The following is an 18,673-nucleotide window of genomic DNA, read 5'->3' on the forward strand; positions in this document are numbered from 1 at the left end:
TGTGTGTGGAAGGCTTGGCTTGTTGGGTTGTATTTGAATGTGAGCTGCATGCAGTGAAACGGTTTGAGTTTTTACCTGGTGTCCATTTGGCATTAATCCCTGGCACTTCTTGAATTGCGAGCCAGAAGCTCCTGCTAGAAGCTTCTATTAGCTCTTCTGAGTTATCCCCAGCAGTGCAGACCAGTTCAATGGCTGAGAGCACTGGTGTATGTGGCTGTCGACTTTCTGGGAGAACCTGCTCTTTGGTTCACTGAGCCCTGCCCGAATGCCCACCCACCCTGCATCCAGATCTCCTAATGTTGGTAGGTATGTAAATATCGATTTGTTTTACAGATAATAGGAATGTAACAAACCATGTCTTTATTCATTAAACCTGAATAATGGACCACTGATATGACATAGTTTGGACAAAAATGGCAAAACTGGAAAATAGACGGAGTTTGTTTTTTTCCTCTCTCAAAACCTGGATATTATAAAGAAGACTGGGCACCCTGGAAAGTGTCAAACTGTTAATCTATTTGGCTAATTACCTGCATGTTTTAGTGGTTAGGGTGTCAAGAGTTCCCCTTTAAGGCATGTTTACTAGTCAAGAAATCACCTTCACATGTAATAAATCTTTCAAGGCATAGTTATAAATATACATTAATGCAATGTCATGCAATACAATTAGCTGCTACCCCATGCAGTAGAGCAGGATTGACCATGAGGTGACCCTTGGGCCCGCAAGTTGGGACAGGAGAGCCAGACCCATGAACTAGCTTGGCTACATTAACCATTCCTATATGACAAATGAAAAAGGGGCCCAAACTGGTCACCTGCCAGGGCTCCATGGGACCTTAACCCCTTAAGGACACATGACGTGTCTGACACGTCATGATTCCCTTTTATTCCAGAAGTTTGGTCCTTAAGGGGTTAAAGGGACGCTATAGTCACCAGAACCACTACAGCCTTATGTAGTTGTCCTGGTGTCAATAGCCTGTCCATGCAGCGTTAACACTGTAACACTGTCTTTTCATTGAAAATGCAGTGTTTACATTGCTTGCTAGGGACACCTCCAGTGGCATCCATGCAGATGGTCACTATAGGTGCTTCCGGTGAGTGGCCATCTGCATGGCTTACGTTCAGCATCTCCGCACTCTGCATAGAGACGCTAAATGTTCCTCATGGTCATAAATTGATTCAATGCTGATTGGAGCAGTGGACATACACTTTAGCCTCTCAATGCTTTCCTATGAGAAAGCATTGGATTGATTGAGATCAACAAGATTGATGATCTCAGCCACGGAGGTGGAGACATCTACGGAGGTGGAGACAGCCACGCAAGACCTGCACAGTGTGGGAGAAAAGGCAAGTAAAATCACCTTTATTCTCTGGAGATAGTGGGGCCAGTGACAGAATGCTGCATTTCAGCACTATAGTGTCATGAATACATGCTTGTGTTCCTGACACTATATAGTGTTCCTCATTTCTACAATGCATATTTCAGCCTGTGAAGATAGAAACGGTTGGATATTTTTAAGTGGCCTGAACTCTATCCTTGCCTCTAGTACATAGTTAAGGAGGCATCCCTAGCAATAGTAATGACTAGAAGCTGAATCATACCTGATCTACATAGAGGGGTAGTGATAATGTTTGGAGGCAGAAAATAGACAGAAAATTGAAAACCACAACAATAATTTATTAACAACATTTTTATTCCTTCCTTTTTACATGTATGTAGGAGTTTCTGATTATTCTGTTTAAGACCTCTGACTCGTTTTTGAAGGTCAGTAGATAGTTTCATTTATCTTTCACTAAGCGAGAGCCTCTGGGGCCGATCAGGTATGTTCTGAGTTATGGATATATCACATGCCCGGAGGTAACAAAAGAGTGCTGCCGGAGATGGGTTCTATAGTCTTTTAGTGTATCCCAAAATGATTCCTCCTTCTTGTGGGACTACCAGTGCCTGGTTTTCTTACACCTTTCAAGCTATTCTTTTATCCCAAGATGTTGCTTTTTGCCGAGGCCCTGATGGCAAAACCTCGTACTGGGAGAAAGCATAGCTAGAACGTCGTCTTCCAGATCTCCATCTTCTAACAGACCGTAGTACCACACTGTCTTTCATTTTAGGGGACTGTAAGTAAAAATAATTGTCATATCTTATTTATTACAGATTAAGCAAGCTCTTTCTACAATAGTGTATCTTGGTTTCGAGCATTGAATAGAAAGGTCTCTCCCTTCTCACGTTATGTACCAAGGAGGATAGATGCGAGACCAGAACTTTTACTAAGAAGACCAAACAAGAAATGATACCCCTCTCCTTCCACAGTCATTCTTATCCAGTCATGCCAAAAGATATGTTCATTTTTTCTCCCTAACCTATGTGAATCTAGCACATTCCCTTACTAGGAAACCAGGTCCCTCATGATGCTCTCTAGATCAATGAATAAAGCATTGGAGATAATTTATCAGAAGTTTTCATTCACTCCTGCTGTATGGGAGATAAATGTGAGATTGAGATGGGTAGAGGGTATTTAGATGTTGTGTGTGAGATGGATGCTTTCTATAAGGGTGTTGTATCAGGAACTGATGAAATACTATGTGGTTGATTCTTGATGGTGGGTTCTTCCATTTAAATTTGGGTATTAATATCACCACTGATTTTAGTAAGTGAGGCATTTAGGTTTTAGTCCTGGCTTTTAGATTCAAACCAGATTTGCCAAGTCCTGCATTATAGTACATTCATAAAACATAAAGTTGTGCATTTGATTATCTGCCTGCATTATCAGGGCCAGTTCTGTAGAAGAAGAGATGGGATCATAGACATGGAGCTAGCATGTTACGTCTAAAGCAGCATAAAACAAGACGTTAGAGTTAAAATATGCTAGGAATTTGTAGTGAAGGCAATGACAAATTAAGGTTTACGGCAGGTGGTACATTTAACACTGTAAACAAAAAGTTGCTGAATAGGAGTCCTTCCATATGTATTCACTATTCTAATGGTGATCAATATAGGGCACATTGTATATATGGCTGGTGTTACATTATTTATTGAGCTCATTTTTAGATCTATTATGACCCTGAAGGAAAGACTCAATGCTGTAGCCCTCAAACCTAAAAATGAATAAATGGAGATCTTTAAGTAAACTGGCGTGCTTGATATAATAATATTCTTGACTGATTAACTCATAGTCTCCCCTCCCCATTACCCAGGTTCAAGGCAATGGATATACTGTGGGCTGGGAGATCCAAGTCCATTAGCCCATATTTGAGAGGACCCTGGTATACATACCCTACTATTTACCAATATGTCGAGGTCAATCTGTCCCTAAACTCCCTGAGCATGACATGCTAAACCCACTCCTCTAATATAGGACATGTGGATGTTCTGTATAAAACACCCCAGGCCTCAGGATCTGTGTAGGCAGTCTCTACTTCTACCTGCTGGCTTTCAAGGCGAATTGGGGCCTTGATTGACAAATGGATGAGTATATCAGACAACCTATCTTGACATCCAGGAAGTCTTTATTTTTGGGAATAGATTCCCCCTGCTGTTTTAATTATTCTCTGCTTGTCTGCCTACTTAGGTCTCCAAGAAACATAATAAAAATAGAAAAACAATTTCCATGCACACGCCCTCAGTAGGCACACTACACGGGGACCGGTCTGCACTGGTGGTCATACAGAGGCTAATGTTCTTCCCACTCGGTTACCACCAATGATTAATGAAGATGTTTTAGAGGCCAGGATGTTACATTGACTTGAACTAGAGCAAACAGATGTTAATATATATTTCTGCCCTGGCCTTTAAAAAAAAAAATAAAAAAAAAATATTTGGACACAATAACAGCATCGTTGTTAAAGATAAAGCAGATGTGAAGGGGCAGAGAGAAACTGCACTAGAGAGGAGACCTTGCGAATAATTGAAACCCTAAAGTTAAGCTAGCGCCATGGACCTTCTGACTCCATAACTTAATTTCAATGAAGTTGTTTTGATGCCCAGAGTGTTTGTTTAAAGAAACCATATAACACTCCGTTGCTGTGGAGTACCCTTGCCTGCTAGAGGTGTTGGGCATTTTCCCCCTTGGTCTCTGCACCCAAGATTCACACTTGAGTGGATGGTTATTTGATTTGGTATTCAACTTTACAATCCATAGTGATCATAGTACATTTTTTTTTCTGTTGTATTAGAAGACTTGCGTAAGGGCGCTGATTAGTTTAAGAGCTCAGATTTAAACTTACTGGTGTAGTCAAGTGGGAGCCCGTGAATTTGGCCCATGGTCGAAAGAATAGTGAAGGAATGATGCTTACAATAACAGCCAGGAGAATTAAGAGCCAAATATACCCACTTGAGATGGTATAAACAAAAGCACCTGTGAAGAATAAAAAAAACAAACACAAGAAAAAAAGTATTGGTTGAGAATGCAAGTTCTGCCTATATATGTTCCACAATCATCTCAAAAACCTTATTGAAAGATGTTTTATAATCATACTTATAGGATCACTATAGTGATTGGAATACAAATCGGTATTACTAACACTATAGAACCCTATTTGCTGGTGTGCTTGAAATACTCCACCCCATCCTACATTTGCCATTAAAAAAAACCAACAAAATAAAAAAACAGAAAAACACTGCATCAATCTTTGAATTGCAAATTATGGCGAAAAAAGCAATACCCAGAAAGTTGAAGTCTGCTGCAGAGTAATGGAATGCTGCTGGCATTCCTGATACATATGAAAGCAGGAGATAAAAGCCAAACGATAATCCAAGAGAAATGAATGCAAACACAGACCAAGATGAGAACTGTATTGCAGCCTGTAAAAACAGAAAAATTATTGTGTTAAATAATGCACTGGGACAGGAATTCCGGGTGTCTAGCGGGGAGCAGGCTGCCTTTGCATTTTCTGGTAGTAGAGACAGTTTATGGGATCCCTTTGCATTTTTACATCACTTTCTCCCAGGGCCGGGAGTCAGAATGCAGTGCAGGAGAGCTAGGGAGTCCTGAAGCGGTTTCTGCTGCTAGAGAATGTAGAGACAGCAGGCACTCTTGCAGATCATCAGTGCCTGCCAGAATTCTTCTTGTTTTTTTAATTCAATAGCATTTTATTAAAATAAAATTTTCAGAATACAAAACATACAAAGTACATGCTTAAATATGTTATTTATATTGTTAAAATGTTCCTTTAAAACTTTAGATTCAGAGTCCCCTTTTAAAAACATGAAAACAAAAAAAATATTAAACATTTTTTTCCTGCGTTGTTCCCATCTTGTTGTGCCTCCAGTGAGATCATCATGCTAGTGATCTGCTATTTAATCCAATGCTCCTCATAGAGAGGTATTTGGGATCTATGAAGAATGCAGACAAATGCTATTCAGATGCTTCTCATGAGAGAAGCATTATCCCAATGCTTTTCATAGAGAATGATGAGGCTGAACATGAAGACTGCCTACTTTCAGAAGAAATGCCTCTAGTTGCTGCCAGTTTGACAGATTGTTACTATAGGTGTGTCACCATGCCATTTCTCTGACCTGAAGTGGCTTACAGGGATATTTTCCGGTGGACTGCAGTATCTGAAGTCGACCAGCCAGGTAGACAATGCCGTGTATGTATGATGTTCGTGGTGTTGTTTAACCCCTTAAGGACCAAACTTCTGGAATAAAAGAGAATCATGACATGTCACATATGTCATGTGTCCTTAAGGGGCTAAAATTGACCACAGGATGAGATGACACAATATTCATGACATTAATAACACTTAAGATATGATTGTTGTCGGAGCTTTGGGGGGAGGGGGCCTGTTTACGTAAAAAGCCAGTTTACGGGGGTGGCGGAGCTTGCCTGCAGAGCAAAGCAGATGTGCCTGCTAAGAGCTCCTGAGCCTGAAGGCAAGATTTGGGTGTTAACGCCCGACCACCCAAGCGTACCAGCTGTGGACAGCGATAGTCCCAACCAGGAGGCGATGCTGCATCGGGGGGAAACCCGATATGAGACCCTCCGTGGTTGAATCAACCACATCGCAGCCTTCGGCCTACACGGGTGGGAGCCAAGGAGAGGCGGCCGCTCTCCCGGTTCTCTGGCTGAAGAGGGAGCACTCTCACATTGCTGCCCCCCCCGGACTGGTGGGGGATATCCCGGTCCCTGCCGAGCTGGACGACCACAGCCCTGGACAAAGCAGAGGTAGCGGTGACACCCTCGTGCAGAATAAGAGTGGCGACACCCAAGATGGCGGATGCGCCTAACTCCACAACACGCGGCAAGCAAATACTTGAAGCTAACCTAGATGAGCTGTTCACCAGGTTCTGGGCGAAGCTGGCGTCCAGAGAGCAACTGGCTGGCACAAACATACCTGCAAGGCAGCTGACACTCACCCGCACAGAGCCGGCACCACCGCGAGCTCCAGCGACACACAAGGTGAGCCACAACCAGCAGACACGTGGAGCCTACAGGCCGAAGCGACAGCAACTGCCAACAGCAGTGGCGAACCACAAACCCAACCCGGCGAACTCTAATCAACGTCCAAAGCACCCACAGACGACGCTGAGGAAGATAACAGAGAGAAAGCTGCACGCCGCTTCAACTCTGCAGACCACTCCTGCAAGTATGCTCACAGAAATCTCCAGCCCTAAGAGCAGATGCAGAGTGGTTGCTATCGGTGGCTCCCCTAAGAGGCGCCGGCGGCGGGACCAGCCACACAAGTGGCGACGGAGTGCCCGCTCCCTACCCAGCATTCACCCCCACAACACCGGATGGAAGCTGGAGCAATCTACCCATCAGGGAAGCGCCGACCCCCCCACTACGCAAACCTCTACCACCAAATGCCGGACGCCTGGCTCCTATACGCATGTATGGCTTTGACACCACAGGAGATAGTGGCTCACCGGGGCTACAGTGTGAGCCCAGAGGGGATCGGATGAGAGTGGCCATGAGACTGGAGTATGACAGGCATATCGCTGGACTTTCCCCATTATGCCTCCTAACGCACAAACTGCTCCCTGACTGCCGGCTAAGCATACAGTAACGACCATTAACCCTTTGCTGAGTGATTAATAAGCATTATTATAAGCGCTAGCTAAATCAATCTAATGTGGCATCCTAAGCATGTTTGCAACTCACTAGGTGGCTGTTGGTCTACCTGCATGTTAACACGCTAGAAAACACAAATCTATATACACCTTCTCACGCATTGATGTAATTAGAAGCTTGCAATATACCTGTTTGTACTACAATACTATGTGAGACTGTATGCCCCAACACGACGATCTTTAACCTACATACACAGTACATGTACCTTTAGTATGTTGCTAGCTAATGTTTTTCATGCCCACTAGCCTAACCACCCACAGCATAAAGTTTCTATGCATAGTTCTGTAAATTTAAGGATATCAATGTTCCAGCCTGTTTATAGCTTAACTATCGACGATACTGCATAAAAAACATACCTGCTACTACTGATGCTTGCATGTCATATATAACTAGATTGCCTTACTACGTCTAACTACGTTTAAAAATGTATAAAAAATGTGCTTTCATCTCACTGCCACATATGTATAAACCTGTGATATCACTGTGATTATATTCGCTGTTGTGGCAACATATAACACTTTGTCAAACCATGCACAAAAAAAAAAAAAAAGGCAGTTTACGTAGATCTTTGAATCCGCCATCATGGTGTTTGTGTCATACTGATGGAAGTTGTAGGGATATACTATGTCACACCTCATAAATCCAACATCCTCAAATCGGTCAAACCCATATCTGTGTTTATGCTCCTACTCACATAGATAACATAGTATATTTGAGATGTGCATGAAAAAAAAAAATCCCAAACACGCACACAAAGCGAGACAAAAGGTCTGAGTTTTGAGCCTTTTATTTGTACTTGCTTGCCCACGCTTACCAGCTGTCACTTGGTGGCTAAGCAAAGCTCATAACGGTTAACTGTTAATTTATGTGGGGCTATCAGTGAATGTGACTGTGCGCAAGTATATCAAGTTCACGGTCAGAATGCTAGGATCTAAATTATCCACCGGGTCCAGTTTTTTTCTTTAAAGTGTTTGAAAAAAAAAGTCACTCGAATGCTAAATTGCAGACAACTTTTGTGTAGTTCACTATACTCTGAATTTGCAAATCAAAATTTTAAATGAAAAGGGACACTGTAGGCACCCAGACCACTTCAGCTCATTGAAGTAGTCTGGGTGCAGTGTCCCTTTAGCACCTAGTGCTGCAATGTTAAACATTGCAGTTCCAGAGAACTGTTTACATTGCAGCTCTAAGTCTATGAGACCGCCACAAGAGGACTTCCGGAATCGAAATGAACCTTTGGTCTGTTATAGGACGCTGGATGTCCTCACGCTCTGCATGAGGACCTACAGCGTCAGATTTTCCTCATAGGAAAGAATTGATTAATGCTTTTGTATGGGGAAATCATAATGCGAGCGCGAACATTGCCGAAAATGTGCATTAGTTTGCACCTGCGGACAGCAGCGTGGGCTGAGCCAGACCCAGCACCATAGGACATCGGCACTGGATTCAGGTAAGTGACAGAAGGGGTTTTAACCCCTTTAGCCTCGCAGGAGGGGGGCTCCTTGGAAGCCTATAGTGTCAGGAAAATTGCTTTGTTTTCCGGGAACTATAGGATCCTTTAGTGAAAATATTTTTGGAAGTTATTTTTTAATCCTACTGCACTGAAATAATTCTAGAAGGCCTCTCATCCGCAGGCAACCAGGACACAGACTTATTCCTAATAGTAGCATGTTTCTGGTTATTTGATAGCAGGGCTGAAATCCCTAAGGTATATGAGAATATACCTGTATTATTATGTAGCCCAAAATAAAGAAAAAATTTTTTACTACATCGCTACTATGGCTGTGCCCCTGTCCATGTTATCTGATTTAATTGCCCTCATCAATATTAATAAAGAAGTTGATTGGAGATATGTTCAGGAAGAAAACATCTACCATATGGAAGTTGAACAAGTAAAACAAACAAACCGAGCATCAAAATGGTGTCAATTTCTCTTAGCTTAAAAACAAACATGTTTGAATTCACCTTGAATACCCACTTTGGTGAATAAAGTGGATTTCCAATTTAAGGCCAAAGTAGATGAATTAGAAAAATCTATGCTTTCAGTTTGGCTACTCTGGCCTTCAATTTGAAAAATCACTTCACTTTGAATTCTCACTTTAGTAAACCCTGAAAGTGTTAATAATAAACAATAATGGTTGTTTAGATAGGTATAAGCCGTTCAACGTACCTCGGCTAAGATAGCTAGGACTCCTATGGTGGTTGAAGTACATGCAAAAACCTGATAATCAAATATGCCCATAGGTCCTGCTGAATCTAAAAAGACACCGTAAGGAATGAAGAGCATGACTATGGATGTATATATCCCGTAAAGGCAGTAAAGGAAGACTCTCAGGCCACGATGCCTGTCTTGCTGTCCCACTTTGTAGAGTTCTGGGCGTTGAAGGCTTGTCTGGTTGTCCACGTCCTATTTAAGTAGACATAACATGTCAACATTATATGGATTAATCCGGCATAGTTGATCTATTAGCGTATAAAAATAAAGGAGTTTGAATTATCTAACTGAAATAAAAGCAAATAAAAAGTTACATATGAATGTATTTAATGGCTTTAGGATGAATTAGAATGTTGAGTCAGGATTGTAAAGGTATTGGAGCTACGATCAAGACTGTAGAGATCAGTGTGGAAGAACCTAACTGGCCGGCACAAAATTTCCGTATAGACCACACTCTTTACACGGAGGAATTATCATGCTGAATCAGACAAAGGGCCTTCCACCAATGGTTGCAAGAACAGAAGTGTCAGTAATGCTATTGTATGCTGCAGTAATTCAATGTTTCATTTGATAAAAATGAGGGTTCTAGCCTCAATCGTGAAGACCAGTCAGGGAACATTGGTATTATCATAATGCAATATATTTTGCAACACGGAACAATGGGTGATTGAGACATGAAAGTAATTGAAACAAGACAAGACAAGACTGGCAAACAGATAATTATCAGCAAGGGCCTTGTGGAAGTGGGGGAAATGACTCAAAACAAGTAATCGTTTAAAAGTATTTGATTCACAGTAACCATCAATTTCTAGGTGTAATAAGGATATAAAGCATTATAGGAATAAAGCAGAGCAAAATGAAAAAACTGATTAAATTAATATAAAAAGGGAGATGGGACAGGATACATAATTTAACTGGTTATTTGCTATGCCTGCCTCAAGTCATGGACTTTTACAGATAGCTGAGAGGATTGAAGACCAACGTTTATAGTTGGCACGATGTAGTCAGGCCTCAGGCCGAACCCAAGCCTTGATTTGATAAGCGTTCCGAACGATTAAATACAATTAGCAAAGTTTCCTAGTGATTTATTTACAAAAGAACCATTAATGTGTATGGGAACTTTTGTAGATCCATCATTTGGAAACATTTCTAAATGGAATCATTTGGAAAGGAAACTTATGAAATCAAGACCCTAAAGGCATCCTACAGACAGATGGTGGATTCATCACTCCAGAGGATTTTCCTTGCTTCAGAGTCCAAAAACAGTGTGCTTTGTCACACTACAGGTAACACTGGGTATTAGATATGGGCTTCTTAGGTTTGTTGACAGTTTAAGAGATTTTCCCATGTTGCTTACAGTTTTGAATAGGCTCTTTAAAGGAATGGATTTGTAGGTCGATATGAGATCATCTGTAACAAAAGCGCTCTATATCAAAATATAATGCCCCCCCCCACCCATGAAATTAGATTTGGTATTTTTGTTTATTCTTGTAAAAAAAAACAAAAAACGCAGTTTGTCAATACCATGCAAATAATGTAATTTAATTAAACAAACTTACATATGTATCAGAAAATAAGTGGTATCACAGGGATGGTATGTGGTCAATTCTACACGTGCCACAATGTTCGCGGTCTGATCAGAGTGGATGCCAAAACACTACTTTAATCCCATTGTACGAGTAGTCAAAAAGCAATTATGCTTAGCATGAGGCACTGTGTGCCATTCAAAAAAGTATCTGGTCAGCCTACTCTTGGTGTCAATCTCAGTGATATACCGGACATATACAGCTTTTCTCCACCAAAGGAAGACTCTAATGACTAGCAATTCTGTTCTTGAGCTTATTTAACCAAAAAGCCTCATAGTACATTACTCTAGCTATGGACACTGGTTACAAATGCAAATTATTTGTGTTAATACCTTGACAGTAGTATTGTAGTTTAAAAAGCATCACAGTTATTGTCAGACTCCAGTCTTGTGGATACACTGCCATTATTTAGACCTGTACAATCTCAAGTCCACTAACTTACGAAATGTCTTATATTAGTCTGCATCGATATGCTTTGCTCAGCTCTACCATCTTGATTGGGTGACTTTGTCTCCCAGTTCTTTAAGTAAAATTATGAAACCCATGATAAAAGGACAGAAGGTCATACTTGTAGTAATTAGTGCAACATTGTTTTAGTTACTGGTGTGTCGGAGTACTTGGAGGTCACGGATTTAATTTCTGAGATGGGAGATCCTGTATTTCTAGTCTACCTTGCTTAGGTCTAATATATTGTAGCGAAAGCCACTTCGCCACTGTGTTTTGGAGGGGGCTGCTTGCCCGCCTCTTACCCTGTGACTACGGTCCCTGGGCGATTTGGCCCTTTATGCACGGTATTTGGGCATACTGTGGGTTATTGGGCTGCCCCAGGATTATGGGCCCTCTCATCAGCCCATACGAAACTTAAACCCCATGGTGTTTGAACCGTGTTTGTGGCATCTGAGCGCTGTTTGCAGTGGCGTACACACAACCCATGGGGCCCCGGTGCGAAAACTGATCCGTGGCCCCCCCCCCGCGCTTACTCTGCGCGGGCTGGGGCCGCAACACATGGCGGCGGGCACCTGGTCCAGGGCTGCGACCCGTGCGACCGCGGTATGTACGCCAGTGCATGCATAAACACACACTTAAAGGACCACTACAGACACCCAGATCAAATCAGCTCAATGAAGTGGTCTGGGTGCCAGGTCTCTCTAGTTTTAACCCTGCAGCTGAAAACATAGCAGTTTCAGAGAAACTGCTATGCTTCACTGAGGGTTAATCCAGCCTCTAGTGGCTGTCTCATTGACAGCCGCTAGAGGATTTTCTGCGATTCTCACTGTGAAAATCACAGTGAGAAGACGCTGAACGTCCATAGGAAAGCATTGAGTAACGCTTTCCTATGGGCGGTTTGAATGCGCGCGTGGCTCTTGCCACTCATGTGCATTCGAAGCTGAGTGGCGGATCGGGATGGAGAGATCCCCAGCGCCAAGGGAGTCCGGCGCTGGAGAAAGGTAAGTGCTTTAGACACACACACACACACTCTCATGAACAGACGCACACATTTACTGACAGACACACACACTCACTAACACACACACACTCTCACTAACACACACACACTCTCACTAACACACACACACTCTCACTAACACACACACACTCTCACTAACACACACACACTCTCACTAACACACACACACTCTCACTAACACACACACACTCTCACTAACACACTCTCACTAACACACTCTCACTAACACACACTCTCACTCACACACTCTCACTCACACACTCTCACTCACACACTCTCACTCACACACTCTCACTCACACACTCTCACTCACACACTCTCACTCTCACACTCTCACTCTCACACTCTCACTCTCACACTCTCACTCTCACACACTCACACTCTCACACTCACACTCACACTCACACTCACACACTCACACACTCACACACTCACACACTCACACACTCACACACTCACACACTCACACACTCACACACTCACACTCTCACTAACACACACACTAACACACACACTAACACACACACTAACACACACACTAACACACACACACTAACACACACACTAACACACATACTAACACACACACTAACACACTCACACTCTCACTAACACACTCACATGTTTTTTTATTTTTTTAAATTTAATCCCCCCAGCCTCCTTACCTGTGGGAGAGCTGAGGGGATTCCCTGAGGTCCAGTGGTGTCACCCGGCTGGCGGGCGCGCGAGGGAGCACTGTCCCCTGAGTGCTCCCTCTTCAGCTCCCTCGCGCGCCGCGTACTGATACCGGAGCCGGAAGATGACGTCATCTTCCGGCTCCGGTTTCAGTGCGGCACGCGAGGGAGCTGAAGAGGGAGCACTCAGGGGGCAGTGCTCCCTCGTGCGCCCCCCTCGGGGGGCCCTGAGGTGGCCAGCTCCTGGGCCCCCAGCAGAAGAGGCTGGCCCTGTGGGTACATACCTGGGTCGCAGGGCGGCCGGGGCCCCTGGTGGGCCGGGCCCGGTCGCAGCCGCGACCCCTGCGACTCCGGTATGTACGCCACTGGCTGTTTGGATATGTTGAGCGCTCAGATCCAAGCCATCTGGGGATGGGTTGAATGTTGGGGTTCTGTTTAGTATAACAGGAGTTATGTATTTTTATGTCTTTTGGTGGTTGCTGGTAACATGTGCTTAATGGAGGCTGTGTTTGTCCCTGGAAATAATTAAATCAGCTTCTCCATTGTCTCCAGGATAGAGGATTCTGGGGAACTAGTTTGAGCTGGAAAAACCATGCTTCCAGAAGGTCAAATGCCCATTTGTACTAACTTTTGAACCCCTGGTCCAATTCGTATGATTTTTGAGTATGTTGTTCCCCCGAATGGATTGATTGTGAATATGTATTTTTATGCGAATGTGATGTATATTTTGGGAGTTATGAATGTTGTGTAAAAACTGTATTTTCCCTACCTATGATAATTGTATTTTCCTGTGTGTACAGATAATTAGTTTACAGGTAAAGGGGAGGGCTATGTGTGGGATGTAACTATTGTGTGATTGGTTAATGTACGTTACTGTGTGTGTCCCTCCCCTTCATGGGAGCACCTAATAAAAAGGGCTGCAAGCTAGCAGCCAGAGAGTTCCTGTTTTACCCTCAAAGCGATGTGTCGTCTCGTTCTTTGGGGGAATTGGATTGTAGGCTGACTACCAGGAGTGTAAGCGGATGGTATGCTTTTCCTGTTCAGCTGATTCCAGAGTTCGTGTGTTTCCAGTTCGGGAGTTGGAAGATTCGTACAGTTTGGAGTTCGGGAGAATTGGTTATTGCAGTAACTGCTGGTCTATGGAAAAGGGGCATATCGCCTAAACTGGGTTTTATCCTCTTGTAAGTGAAACGGTCCGTTACATATATCAATGCTGATTGTTTTGTGGTGGGTATGGGAGATGGCAGGGGACTTCCCAGAGTAGAGGCAATCCACTAAATGTGGAAGATAGGATTAGATATGGTTTAAGCCACAGCAGTCTTCGGTCACGATTAGAACATGTCTACCTGCATCAAAATCTAGCATATGCCGGAGGACAGACAATTTTAAATGCTTGGCATGTAAGCACTCAGAATTCTTGTTCTGCAAGTTTGTGTGATTGCACAAACCCCAGATTAGCGGATGTTACACCTAAGTGTTTCAGTTTCACAGAGGCAGTAAATTCTAAGCTTCATATTGTGAAATAGAAACACCCAGGTGTAACAACAGCTAAACTGTGATGTGTGCAGTCAGATAAACCTGTCCTATGAGATTTTATGATTGTGTTTGTTTACATATCTAGACAAAATAAACAATTCTGGTCATTCTAGAGCATATGGACCCGGGTTCCACCCCAAGCCAAAAATAATATAGAAAGAGTAAACACGTCCAGGGCAAACCTTTAAATCCACAGATCCTTTCTTATGGTGCCAACAAAAAAGGAGATGTTCTCAGGGCCTTTGAGAAAGGATTTAAAGGTTCGTGCTGGACATTTCTATTCTCGATTTTTTTACATGGCAGAATCCAAAATAACAGAACACAATCAATTCGGCAATTACTGCAAAACTCATTGACAATATGGATGTAAGTTCTTCTTGAAGTTAATTGTCATGGTCAATGAGAACTGGAAAGTTACTGGGTAAAAACTCCACAACTTTATGCATGGTATATTTTCTGAAATCTATTTTATTTTGCACATGACTTTCCTAAACTGCTATTTGACACTTTATTTGAGTTAGATCTGGGTATCTAAAACAGCCTACCATCATGACAGCTCATATATTTCTTTATATTAGCTTAGGTGAGTCTACCAATGACAGTATCATTCTAGTACATTATAAAGGATCTATAATATTTGCCAATAGGCATACATGTGGTCTTAGTGGAATAAAATGTGTTGTTTGAAAATAAATCATTATCTAAAATCCAGATATTAAAGGGACACTCCAGATCCCAATTTATTGCAGAGTCCTTCTCCATCAGCAGTCTAACCAGGCATATGACAGATTGTGGTATTTTCCTGAGAATAGACAATTTCTATACAGTACATTACATCAAATTGGTTAGGTGAGACCAGATCACAGGATCATTTGGAAGTCACAAAGGACATATACAGATTTTGCTTCAACCGTAACATCATGCTCAGAGCAGAGTACGTGCCAGGTACCTCCAACATCTCACCGTTTCTCCAGTCACTGGCAGGACAGCAGTGATTGGTAGCTGGACAAATCAGTCTTTTAACTCCTAGGGGATCCATTCAAAGTAGATCTCTTTGCGTCACAAAGCAACTTTGGACCTATTACAGTTGGCTCCCAGATCCAGACTGTGCGGCTGTAGACGCCTTTCTCCAAGAATGGCCATCTCGAGGGGCATACGCTTTACACCCATTTACAATGCGGTCAAGAGACCTCCATCACATCTGATCACAAGTGGTGTCTCTTCTTATCATCACACCATTTTGGCAGTATCAGGAAAGGTACCCGATATGTGGAACTTACGACTTCTTTGCAGGTGTCACGATTGGTCAACTACTCATCTCATATCTTCAGCTGCACAAACCAGTGTCCACTACAACACTGGCAAGATGGTTTAGTTGGATTCTAACATTAGTGGGTGGAAATCCTCTCTCCAGGGCTCATTCAGTTTGGGGTGCAGCTGCGACGCTTGCCTAGTTTTAATTGGTAAATACATACGTTTAGGAAGTGTTTTACATTGATTCAGGCCCTGGGGAGTCAGCACAGCTAAACGGACAAGGGCACATGTCTGAGTGTGGGGATGGTGCTAGTGATTGGCTGTATGTGTTTAGGGGAGTGGTTATGTGTTGGTAGTGGGGCAGGGATCATCTTACCTCAGTGCCTGTTTGGATTCTGGCCAGCAAACAACGTCTCTGCCTCTGCGCTCCTGTTTGTCCTGGGCCTGCACACTTTACCAGCTTGAGGGATGGATATTGAAGGTATCCTGTCTGCCCTCAGAGCTGCTGCTGCCCTGGATGGCGGTAGGCACTTAAGGGAGCAATATGCTCACCTCCAACCTGGCCTGGCCGCCGGTGTGGGTTCACCCCCCGCGGTCAGGCCTCTCCTGGGGTCTCCCACGCGGCTACAGCCCCTGTAGGCCGCAGGAGCACAGGCCGGTGCTCCCATCCACCTGCTCGGCTGAGCCCTGATCCCTCACCTCAGGCCCGGTATAGGAGCCGGAGCCCAGGCCCAAGGTGCCGCCAGGCCCGCGTGTCAGCTCCATCTGCTCCGTCTGACACGCGGCCTGCATCATCTGCCGCCCCCCGCGCACCCCCCGGCCGTGGACAGCGGGCCAGGGGGGTCAGAAGACCTGCTGAGCATCCTGGGGGGTCTGGGAGGCCTTTCCAGCCCCCACGTGGTCGGCGCACCGGCGGATCCAGAGCCAGGCCGGTGGTGGTGAGTGGGCCCCTCAGGGCCACGCGGGGCACGGCTGTGCTGCCATTGGGGGGTGGAGGGGGGTCCTCCCCGGGCTCTGATGGCTCCTCTGGGGATGAGGGTCGGCCGGGGGGGTCCCCCTCTCCTCCCCCGGGTTCTGTCGGCAATTCCTCCCTCCCTCCTCCCCCCCCTGTAGTGCCATCCCTTGTCCCCTCTCCCTCTGGGGTCCCCTCCAGCTCCCCTGTTATGCCATCCCTTTCCTCTCCCTCTGGAGCCCCCTTTCAATCTCTGCTTGCCTCCTCCTCCCCTGTTTATGCTGGGCTGGGCCCCCTTCCTCTATCTGCTCCCCCTCCTGGCTCTCTGTCTCCCTTCCTCCTCCTCCCCTCCCTCCTGTCCCTATTCCTGGTCCCTATGCCCCCCCTGGGTACTCACCTCGGCTGCCCTCCTCTGCGGGGTGTGAGCTTACCTCCTCTCCGCTGCTCTTCACACAGGATCTGGCTGCTGTGTCTGCAGTTCCTGGGACCGTCCAGTAGATGGCGCCTGTTGCTGCTGCAAGGCTGAGCAGTGCTGAAAATGAAGTTAACTCTGTCCAGCCTGGATCATCTTCATGTCCTTTGCCGCGGGAGGTTCCTCGGGCATCGGCTGGTGAGTTTACAAATTTTTCTTCCTTTCAATCTGGGGGTCCTTCGCTGGGGGGGTTTCTGTCAGGGCTTAGGGGTTTTCTTGATCAGTGGGAGCAGGGTGCGCAAGCAGGTAGGGTCCCCCTATTAGATGGTCAGCTTCGGTCAGTGTGGTCCTCAGCGTTGCAGTCACAAGGGGTTCTGGCGGTTCCTGAGGTCACGGGGTCCCCCTCTTCCGGGGTGGGTGGCCAAGCAGGCACCCCTACTATGTCATCGGATGCCTCTGTGCCGGTGGTTGCTGGCGTCGGGTGTCCTTTCGGGTGTTGCGGACGTTGCGCGTCGGTCCACCTATATGTGTTGGTCAGGGCCCTTGGGTGTGCACCTGAAACAGGAAGTTCGGGAAAAAATTTGGAGGGGTGAATTTGTTGAGATTTTTTCCCTCCTTCCAATGGAGGAAGCTCCTCCTTTACCGGAAAAGGACGGGAAGGAATCCGACAAAGACAAGGAGAAGTACCGGTACCGGAAGATTCCTAAGACTTTCGGGAATTGGATTCGTGCATTTGCGATCCTGGCCAGCGTGATTGGGGAAAGGGCTCCGCAGAAGTGCTCGGCATTGTTCTGCTACCAGGATACCATTTGGAACGCTTGTCGTACCTATGGCGGTCTGGGGTGGTGGAAATATGACGAGCAATTCCGTCAACGGTTAGCGGTGCGCCCCTCCATTTCGTGGGACCAGATGGACATTGGCCTCTGGCTCTCCATTATGACCCGCCCAGCCCCCCAGCAAGGTGGGTTCTCGGGGGGGGCGGTGGGGGGGGGTCCTCCTCCTCACCGGCCGCACATCAGAGGCCAGGATGTTGTTGGAAATTCAACGCCAGTCACTGCAAATGGGGGACATCCTGCCGATTCAAGCATGAATGTTCCACCTGCGGGGGAGCCCATCCCGTCTCCCGCTGCTTCAAGCGGGGCAAAGTGGGCGAGAAAGGGGATTTGGGGTCAAAGGGCGACGACGCCGGTGGTCATAAGCACGATGCGCCCTTGGCTCGCCAGTTATAGGAATCGTCGTGCTGCCGACATCCTGCTGGATGGGTTTGAGCATGGGTTTTGGATTCCTTTCACTTGTCGTCCCCCTTCCCCTCGTGTACGGAACCTTCGGTCGGTCCGGGAATTCCCATGGGTGGTTCGGGAAAAACTGAGTAAGGAGGTGTCATTGGGTCGTATGGCTGGTCCCTTTAGGGACCCCCCCTCCCAGAATTGCGGGTCTCCCCCTTGGGTGTGGTGCCCAAAAAGGAGCACGGGAAATACCGGCTGATTCACCATTTATCGTACCCCAGGG

General features: G+C 45.3%; 1 protein-coding gene across 1 annotated transcript in view; it reads right to left on the bottom strand.

Annotated features, from left to right (window-relative positions):
- Window positions 1-1,743: 1,743 nt before the first annotated feature.
- The window catches only part of LOC134611720 (phospholipid-transporting ATPase IK-like), a 106,904-nt gene continuing 89,974 nt past the window's right edge, over window positions 1,744-18,673 (bottom strand). Inside the window, exons 25-28 of the mRNA XM_063455894.1 lie at window positions 9,238-9,474; window positions 4,660-4,798; window positions 4,222-4,352; window positions 1,744-2,113 (exon numbers count right to left, since the gene is read on the bottom strand). Coding sequence (XP_063311964.1) covers window positions 1,964-2,113; window positions 4,222-4,352; window positions 4,660-4,798; window positions 9,238-9,474 — 657 coding nt within the window. The 3' untranslated portion in view covers window positions 1,744-1,963. The remainder of the gene's footprint in view (window positions 2,114-4,221; window positions 4,353-4,659; window positions 4,799-9,237; window positions 9,475-18,673) is intronic.

Source organism: Pelobates fuscus, chromosome 5, assembly GCF_036172605.1.
Source record: "Pelobates fuscus isolate aPelFus1 chromosome 5, aPelFus1.pri, whole genome shotgun sequence".
In the NCBI taxonomy this organism is placed as follows: Eukaryota; Metazoa; Chordata; class Amphibia; order Anura; family Pelobatidae; genus Pelobates; species Pelobates fuscus.